The 10,447-nt window shown below is 36.4% G+C and overlaps 1 protein-coding gene across 1 annotated transcript; it reads right to left on the minus strand.

The window, feature by feature from the left end:
- Positions 1 to 159: 159 nt before the first annotated feature.
- fam133b (family with sequence similarity 133 member B) lies at positions 160 to 8,515 on the minus strand. Its single transcript, XM_046835060.1, has 11 exons — positions 8,377 to 8,515; positions 7,117 to 7,214; positions 3,731 to 3,809; positions 3,503 to 3,625; positions 3,359 to 3,391; positions 3,080 to 3,157; positions 2,877 to 2,975; positions 1,839 to 1,892; positions 1,710 to 1,751; positions 1,535 to 1,585; positions 160 to 655 (listed from the first exon to the last, which is right to left on the minus strand). The coding sequence occupies exons 1-11, from the start codon at positions 8,398 to 8,400 to the stop codon at positions 554 to 556; spliced, it is 783 nt and encodes a 260-aa protein (XP_046691016.1). The 5' UTR covers positions 8,401 to 8,515; the 3' UTR covers positions 160 to 553.
- Positions 8,516 to 10,447: the final 1,932 nt, after the last annotated feature.

Consider the following 10,447-nt stretch of genomic DNA (forward strand, 5'->3'; position numbering starts at 1 on the left):
CATGTAGTATTACAAAGTGAAGAAAAGCACAGGGGGTATGAAAATGTTTGTTTGCTCTATTGTTTTACTCTGGTTAGAAGAATTTAAACCCCTTGTGTATTAAAAAAAAAAAAAAAAGAATATAAATACATAAAATAAACTCATCTTACTCAATTTGGGTTGTTTGATGGGTTTCCTATTTAAAAGTGCAGTATGTCATTTTGAAGAGTGAGAATTCTCAAAGCCCATTCCTTTTTCTTTCTTTTTTTTTTTGGTTCAGGCTGCTTTTTCTATTTACAAACTGCTCCTTTAAAATCCCATTGTGCACATATTGCATCTGACAGGCCAATGTTAGAACAGCTCTTTATTGGGACACACAATCATCTGCTAAAAAAAAAAAAAAAAGAAAAAAAAAAAAAAAACCCTCTCTCACAGCCGCTCTCAAACAGCCAGCACACGACCCATCCATCCACTCAGACGCACTGCTACACCTCAGCAGCTTTCACAGTCCCACTGGTAGACATCGGTGGGGTTCTCCGGCGACAGGGGGAAAGGGTTCTGTACAAATACGCAGTCACACTCCTGCACTCTTTTCTACGTCCGATCCTGAGCTCTTCTTCTTTTTCTTCTTGCTGTGCTTTTTGTGCTTCCGCTTCTTCTTTTTCTTCGATTTGTCCTGCGTAACCAATAATGCACACGGATGAGCGACGGTCAGGGATAACGGTGCCCTCCGCGTTATACACCGGGTTACATAACAAACAGCATTCATAAGAGCGTTAATAACATTAGTGTGCGTAATGCAGCGTTTCCACTGTGCTCTCGTCTCGTCTCGTGGAAAAATATTCAATAAGCGCAAACTATTTCGATGTTTGTTTCCTATTAGCCGTCGTGCGTTTATTTTTATTTTTAAACATTTAAATAAACGAGTCAGTTTATAAATATGCCCAATACTGAAGTGCTCAGAAACGCATTTTGTCCGTCGTTGCACTTTTAATGTAATAATGAGCACCATATTAATGATTATAGACAATTTCTATGAAAAATGTTTGTTTTATATGGAAGTCTTAAGAGCCCATGCTTTAAAATACAGTGATCAGTACTTCATTTCTCTGTGTATTTGGCATGTGTTCTAGAAGCTGCATCATCACAGAGTCATGGATGAGAAGAAAGCTGTCCGTTCTGCAACTTTATCGGCGAATATAGCAACCCTGAAAGTTCATTACCAACTCGAGAGACTGGGACGTCTGCGTGGCCCCGAATAATGCGTGAAAGATACCGTTTGAATGGGTTGTGACACGGAGCCAATGTTTAGTCTTGAAGACACTATCTGTGATCAGGGTGTTTTCTGAATACTGTAAATGTATAGGAATTTAAAAACAGATTGGAGTGAGGAAAACTAGTCATACTTTCTGAGTAAAAAATAACTCAGACGTAATATTCCCTTAGATTTTCCTTCCTTCGAAGGTAGACTGTATAGGCAAAAGTATTGGGACACCTGTCTTTTCCAGTATGTGTTTATTTGGTTGGGGTATTTATAAAGAACAATAAAACTCACTGTGCTCTTCTCCTTCTCTTCGCTGCTCCGCTTCTTCTTTCTGGATTCTCCCTGTTTGTAGAAGACACAAATGTGAGTCAGCATTGTTTTTTCCTCCTCTGAAAGAACAGGATGTACACTGAAACCAAAATCAAGCCCATTTTCATTAAAGTGACAAGAAGTTGAAGGTACTCACATCGTCGTCTAACTCGGACTCGTCTTTTTTGCCCTTTTCCTCCTTTGGAATGAAAACTTTATGAGTCTTAGAGACCAGTGAACAAATTTGTTCCAATGCAAACCCAATAGACAAATAACATTTTATCACCTTATCTTTCTCTCCTTCCTCCCTGAGCTTTTTCTTTTTCTTTTTTGATGACCCCTGAAAAAAATTAAATGCCAAATTAATGCCAGGTCACAATCTGAGCAATTAAAAAGTCAGTCAGCGACGACACTTTTCAGAGAAACCAATCAATTTTCACTTCAACGTATTGTTGCAGCTTTGTGCTGTTTATAAATTAACACCATCTGGCCAATCAGATTCAAAAATTTCATCCGCTAGAACAGGGTTATTCTCTATCAATATATGGACCCGAGTAAATACAAAATGCAGCTTTTAAATTCTGATTTTATTTATTAAGGGAAAATAAGCTGTCCATTTCCATTTCAGGAAAAACAATATGTTAATAAAAGTCAAACATGGTGGTGGTTGTGTGATGGTCTAGGGAAGCTTTGCAGCTTCAGGACCGGGACGACTTGATATAATTGAACGAGGGAACCATACATTCAGCGCTCCACCAGAAAATCCTAAAGGAGAATGTCCAGCCATCAGATCATGGAGCTCAAGCATAAGCGCACTTGGGTTATGCAGCAGGACTATGATCTGAAACACACCAGCAAGTCCACCTCTGAATAGCTTAAAAATAAATAAATAAATAAATAAATAAATAAATAAATAAATAAATAGGGTTTGTAGCAGTCTAGTCAACTCAAATCCGATTGAGATGTTGTGGCATGACCTTAAACAGGACTCTCATGCTCGAAAACACTTCAGTTTGTCAGAATCAAAACAATTCTTTAAAGAAGAGGGGGCCACAATTCCTCCAGGTCGATATGAAATGTTATCGTAAACGCTTGAACAGCTTTTCTCCCTTAAGAAATAAAAGATCATTTAAAAACTGTATTTACTCGCGTTATCTTTGCGTTAAATTTGCATGATGATTCGATTTTAAAAAGAAATTAAAAAAATCCACAAAGGGGGCAAATAATTTTTCACAGCACTGTACCTACAAATTTTCCGCAGCAACTTTTATCGTGTCTCTAAAAGGATCGAAAAGTTCGGCGAGACCTACGTGTAAAACGTTACCTTGCTGTCTGTATCGGATTCTGCGTCCGATTCGTCTGAAGCTCTCCGTGCCGAGGATCGCTTTCTTTTTCGTTTCTTCTTCACGCTCTTCTTTTCATCCTAACACCGATATAAAGCGAAATCAGAAACCAAAAAACGAGGACCAGGAAAAAATATCTGAGCGATCTGAGAGCATGTCACGGTCGGAAAAAAAAAAGCCGTACCTCGTCTTCAGACTCGGATGACGAGCTGCTGGAGGAATCAGAACTCGATGAGGAGGAGGAAGAAGAAGACGAAGAATGCTTGACCACACAGAAAAGCAGAGCTCATTAGATATCAAGGATAACGGACCCAAAAACGAGGGAGAAAAGTGTAACCAAAAGGGGGAGGAGAAAAAAACAAAAAAAACAATACGCCTTCAGGTCTCCTGAATTATTTGCAAAGCAGATCTTGGGACAGAATTGAGGGAATGTGGGGGGAAAAAAACGGAAAGCTTTTCTCACCCTACTGGATTTTTTCTTTTCCTTTTTCTTTTTCTGTCAAGATAAAAAAAGGACACAACATTGTACTTTATTACACTGTTATGACTACAAACACACACACCGCAACCTTTTAATTAATTAATTTATTTTTTATAAGAAGCTGACCTCTTTCTTGTCTTTCTCCTTTTCTTTCTCTTTCTTCTCCTTCTCCTTATCTTTCTCCTTGTCCTTCTTCTCACCTCCTCCGAGGATTTTTTCGCGGTTTTTCTCCAGTTCCTTCTTCCATCTCTGGGAATTGGAAAAAAACAACAAAAAAATAAAACAAAGCAGTAAAACAACCAGCAGCAGTTTATATGCAAATGTTACACTTCTTTAAAAATCACACAAGTGCACCTCATTCATTTTATCCTCAAAGTCTGCCAGAGCTCTCGAGCCTTTCTTCTTCTTCTCCAGCTGCTCCTTTACTTCCTCCCTACAGCCGGTTGATAAGATACGGGAAGACTGTCAGCAACAAAAAATACACTACATGGACAAACATTTGTAGACACCGGACACTGCATGTATTTCTTGAACATCCAATTCCACATTTAGTCTCTGTTTGCTGTTTTAATAAGCTCCACTCTTCTGGGAAGATGTTGCACAAGATTTTGTGGAGATTCGTTCTCATTCAGCCACAAGAGTGTAAAGTCAGTTACTGAAGCAGATGATGTGAGGAGGTCTGAGGAGCAGTCAGCGTTCACTGTGTGTTCAATAGGGTTCAATAGCTCTCTAATATTAGATCTTCCACTCCAACCTATGTAAACCATATCTTCATGGAGTTTGCTTTGTGCACAGGAGCATCGTCCTGCTGGAACAGGTTTGGGTCTCCTAGTTCAAGTGAAGGCAAAGTTTCATGCTACGGCATCTAAAGACGTCTTATACACTTGTGTGCCTTCGACTTTGTAGAAGAAACACATATAGCTGGAAAAGACATGTCAGGCATCGTTCACCAACCGTCTCTATAACAGCCGATAAAGAGACAAGTTTTTTTGACGTGCTGCTAAAAATGGCTTCACCGGTCTAACAATTCTACAAGGTTTGTGAAAAAGACAATACATTAGCAATCTGCAACGTGTGTAACAAAGAAAATCGTTAAAGTTGGCTAGTGCTGAGAGAGAGAGAGAGAGAGAGAGAGAGAGAAGCATAAAGAAATATTAGACAAAAAAAATAAATGGAAATCATATGCCTTGATCATCAGTCGCTGTCTATTGTGGAAAACGAAGATTTCCGGCGACTCGTGTCCTACTTGGATTCACGTACATCAGTGATTCTCAAATTGTGGGGCGCGGTCCTCTAGTGGGGGGAATAACGATATGACAGGTGGGGACAATAACCGACAGAATTTAAATATATTTATTTATATATTTTTATATATTTTTTGCGTTCACCGTTAACTTTCATTTCAGTAACCTTCAGTTAGGGTATCTACACAACACAACTACACTTTCATTTTCTGCATTTCTGGACTTGATGCTGTTTGATGTTATTTATCATGTAGCATAACAATCGGACAATACAGTTGCCATTAATAAGGGATCAGTGATCGGCCCCAAAAACTCTGATCGGAGCACCCCTAACACCGATAGTTGATTGACTATCGGCAAAAATACATACTGAGTTTTTCCGGGGTGCGTTATACAGTACAAGAGCGGCCTCTAGAGGCGAATCACTGACACCACATGCAGTTTATTTGAAGTGTTAATATTAAACTGTTGATTTATTGTTTTGAACACAATATACATTTTAATATTTTTTTTATCCTTTTTACTATTATTTTATATATATTTGCATGATTTAGTTCTGTGTTTGATTCTTGTAATAAAGTTTAGTACTATTTTACATGGAGCGTTATGTTTGTTTTCGAGTATTCATTTTAAAAATCAAGTACGGCAAGTACGGTACAACCTAGCTATCAGTCAACCTCTATTAGTAATGGAATCACAATAATATAAACATTAATGACATGTAATGTATGTCAATAAGAAATAAATAAAGAATATTTACATTTTCAATCACATTAAACAGTTATAGAAGAATTGGTACAATGAGATAATACTTCTGGGTGGTACAGGAAGGTCAAAATCTTTTGTTTATCCTCAATGAAACAATTCCTCTCTAAACCACCACAAAAGTAAAAAAAGATTACAAGATGAATCACTGTATTTAAAGACAACCAAAGTATAAAAGTAGGCTTAATAACAACAACAATAATTAGGGCTGCAATCCATCCATCCCTTTTAACATACTTTTATACTTTATTTTATTTATTTTTATGTTACTCTTTTTTTTATCTTTATATTGTATTTCTTTTTGTTGATCCTACAAGTTCACAAGTTGGACAGTCGTAAAAAGCATTTCACTATGTGTCATACTGTGTGATTGTGTATGTGACAAATAACATTTTTGCAAAATATAATCGATAAAATTAATAATTGATAATGAAATTCGTTGTCAACGAATGCTGTTATCGATTAGTTGGGCTGCTCAAGTTATGGTTTAGCATGACGGTAAGAAAATACAGCCGCTTGGGAAAATGGCAGACAGTACAGGTGGATAGTACAGGGTCAACCGGCAGGAACAAGTGTGCGTCCCAAGTCATCCCAGGTATGGGAGTATTTTATATTAAACGCAACAAAGAAAACTGTACTGGAAGTTATGTACAGTGGAGTTTGTGTGAGATCGAGGTACCACAGTGATGCACACACACATGAAAATAAAACACACTGGTGTCCTGGATGAAGGTGAAACATCAGCATGGTGAGCAGTGATATTGTGTACACTCTTTGTTTGTTACTTCAGAAAAGTCGCACTGGATCTGTTCTGTTGTGACCCGTGAGCTTCAGGTCACGCAATCAGCTCGTTCGTGGCATGGTGATGGATTCAATTAAAACGGTGCGAACAAACACTAAATATAAAAGCAGCAAATAACAGCAGCAGTAAACGAACACATTTTAATTCACTGTTGTGGTTTTCAGCGAATGATTATGCATTTGTACACCAATCTATATATTTTTCTCTTTTTTTAATCAAGTCTGTCAGCTTGCTGCGTTTCTCCGTTCCATTCTTTTTTTATAACGTTTGTCTACTAAAACAGTAACTTATCCTGTTTTCAAACCTGATTTTTTAATATTTATATATTTAATTTATGCATACATCATCGAATTATTATACAAAATTAAATGATATATTCTCGATGTTATCTTCACAACTGAGCAAAACGTCTGTATTTTTTTAAACAACGATTTGTCAAAACAATGTTGTATTATATTTTAGAGATTTTTTTAAGCATGGTTGTCAACTTTGCCATCTACAAAATACAATACAGTTGATTGACAAATTGCGTCAGCTTGCATTTATTTAGTTTCTTGTCAGAAAGGAAAACAACCCAACACGAGTGAATTTCTTTAAAGGAGAAAGTCCACATGCACTCCTCAACAAGCAGCTACTATAAGCTTAAAAACGACTAAATTAAAAAGATTTGAACTCAATATGTGGCTCCTGCATTTTTCAAGTATATTTCATACACATATACCCTAAATTAGGGTTTTACATAGTTACACACAACAAACATCGAATTCGAAGGGTTCTTTTTCAACCCGATTATTCGGTTAATCGAAGAAAAAAGAATAACCGGCCGATTAATTGATTATCAAAAGGCTCGTTAGTTGAAGCCATAATAATAATAATAATAATAATAATAATACACAAATGACTGATATTTAGATGTTCAGAAGTCATACCATGTTGGTCGAGGTCTGCTGAGATAATCCTGGATCGAGGGGCCGCTGGCAGGCGTGGGTCCTCTGGCTCGGGCAGCAGCTATGGGGTTCATGTAGGGCTGTTAGGAAACAAAAGTGCACTGTGACTGAATAACCAACTTAAGTCTTGCGACACTGAAAGAAATGGTTTCTGTCGATCTGAGAGAGAAATGGAAACTCTCACACTGCCGCTGGTTTTGTCGCCGGATGCCTTCATTGCAATGGCACTAAAAGGGCCGCCAGTCACATTCGCTGAGCTCAGCGAACCGTTTTTTTGTGAGATTTTTGTCTCAGAGCAAAACCAGTACAGCTTATTATTATTACCCATGAATGTATTCTGCAGAGCCTAATCACACACAAACAGTGGAGAGAGTCAATTTGTGGAGACATGATCTCCTGGTGGAGTTTCATCAGTGTCATCAGAACTAATGGGAGGTTATAAAGGACTGAAGGATTATGTGGAAATGTTGAACTGAAAGCTCAGTCCAGTTGGTGAAAGTCCAAATTTGATACTGGGTCTTTGTTAAAGGGTGAACGGATGGTTCCTGAACTTGGTTCTTATGGTCAATCATGGTGGAGATGAGATGAGATGATGTGGAGGTGCTTTCCTGGTGACACTTTAATCAAAATTGAGAAAACCAGCGTGGTTACTACATCATTTTGCCCTGACGTCCCATCATTTGTTTCCAACAGGACACTAACTCCAAACACACAGGTTTAATGGAAGATCTATTGGTCCATTCAAGCTTCCAGAAGACCTGGAGGTTCCTCACACACTCCCTCCCCCTTACTCACCTCTGTATACAACTCAAAATCTACTAATCTCAATATTTTCTTGCAAAAGCTAAAGTTTTGCACTTTATTGCAGAACACTATACGCATGTATACATTTATATGAACCGTTACTCAAATCATGCAGCCTTCTCCTCCACCTTCTCTCCAGTCTGAGCCAGGTAGCCGAGCTAACGTGGCTAATCCGAGGTGTCTAATTCACCTCCATAAATCCTACACAATAAATCTCCCAAGCAATTCACCAGGCTTTTATACTGTTCATATAATATAATAATTATTATCTAATCCTTTCCAATCATTTGGGACTTCACAAACAACTCCAACACCAATGAGGCTAAGCTAACTAGGCCTCAACCGAGTCTTGCCTCTTATCTGGGATTAGTGTTACCATTTTTGTACTGCTTGTCTTTATAAAAAATACACACTATTAATAAAAATGATTAAACTCACCACTCGGTTGTCCCGTTTCCCCATTTTTATAGATTATTTACCGCAAAATGAGAAAGTTACACTCTTTATTTACATGCATGCTGCAGCAGCTTCGCGTCTGAGAGACTGGACTCTTCCACAACCTAGCGGCCACTCGAGGTAGTGCAGTGTATTACACTACACTGCAGCAGTGTGTTAAATAAATACAGAAGTAAATACAGATGGTTCGATTCGGTTCGATTTTACGATATTACAAAGACGATAGTGATACAAAAATTATTTGTAATGTTTTAATTTGATTTTAAAAAGAATGTTATATTAAGTTCGGTATCTTAAAATTGTAATCCCGATCTTAAGGAAGATACCGATACATTCGTTTTAATATAAGATTAAAACATTAAAAATATTTTTTGTAAAAATAACATGGTAGTATAAATGACAGAAAAGAGAGCAAACAGCATAAATATTGTACAAGATATTTATTTTAGACATGGCTCAGAATGGAACATAAAGTTCAATGTCGAAGTTCAGGATGTGGTCATAATGGTCATCTCTGTGTCTGAGTTAGAGTTCAGCTAACAGCTGCACTGCAAAAAAAAAAAATAACCATCTAAATCTAAGTAATAAATGCATGATTTTAGAAACAAGTCAAAATGTTTTTCAATGCGGTACGATATTTACACTTGGTAAGATTTTATAAAATAAGAAAACATATGTAGAATTTAGAAAAGAGCAAAATAAAACCCGAGCTACTAAACAAAAGAATTCCTCTTAATTAAACTATAGTCATCATTATATATTATCTTAAACTGAGACAAATCGTTAGAACTAAACACAAGATTAGTGTTAAAATCAAGATCATGCATACATGCATATTATCAACTAATATTTAACCAAACAAAGCAAAATCATTACTTGCTGCTTTTCAAAGTTTGTAAACTTATTGCAATATAAAACATTAATGAATGTATTTTGTCGTTACTGAACATTAAAACATTTTCAACATGAGAAACTGAAATCAAACTAACTTTGTAAAAAGCCATAAGTAATTTGTATAAAGAACAAAGTAAAAAAAAAAAAAAAAAAAACATAGTGGATAAGGTTTGGAAAGAGTGTAGTGACTTAATACTGCAGACTCTTCTAATTTGTTATTAGGTTGTAAATAAATGTGTTGGTGTTGTGTACATAAAACAAACATTGTAACAAATAATACTAATGAACAAGTCCTAAGTGTGAGTATAGAGCATTTTTACTAGGCAACCTTAAAACCAGTTTTTGCAGCTAAAATAAAGTCTTAAAAGAAACATCTCTGATGGAAATTAAGCTCAATTTGCAGATAAAATAACTAGCTTTCGAAAAAGTAAGAAAAAAGGTAAATAATCTTAAAGCAATCATAATAACATTACACAATCTGCTCTTGCATAGGATATTATTCTTAAAATAGGATCAATAAGATTTTTATGGCTTAAAATAAGATTGTAAATCACATTTTTGCAGTGTGATGGAAAGAAACTGTTATTGGTTCTTCTAGCATGAAGACTCTTGTAGCGTTTGCCTTATATAAGAGGAGTAAACAGACCAGGGTTGAGGTAAGAGGTGTCTTTGGTTATATTTCTTACACTTTGTAAGCATATAATATCTTTAAAGTAAAATATTTTTAGTTTTTTATTTTATTTTATTTTTGGAAGGTCAAAAGTTCAAATCCCAGCTGGGCCCTTAAGCAAGGCCCTTAACCCTCAATTGCTCACTTGTAAATCAGTCTAGATATGGGAGACTGCCAAATGCCATAAATGTAATTGTAAATTCATAGGTTTTAATGTACAGTGCTGTTCACAGTTCAATCCGCTAGGGGGTGCAGAGGATCAGCCCAACAGTAATAAATAGTTTAATCATTTCATCTCCCCTCACAGTCAGTGAATAAATGAATTAATTAGAAGCCTGGCTTTGCATCTCTACGACAATTACTGTTGGAATCGATATATTACTAAGCTCTATTATGTTTTATGAATTTATTACTCACAATCAATTATTTACTTGTCTCACAAACACACATGCACAGAGGCAAAGGCAATTTTAAGAAGGAGACTCGATA

Source organism: Silurus meridionalis, chromosome 22 (genome assembly GCF_014805685.1).
Source record: "Silurus meridionalis isolate SWU-2019-XX chromosome 22, ASM1480568v1, whole genome shotgun sequence".
Taxonomy (NCBI): Eukaryota; Metazoa; Chordata; class Actinopteri; order Siluriformes; family Siluridae; genus Silurus; species Silurus meridionalis.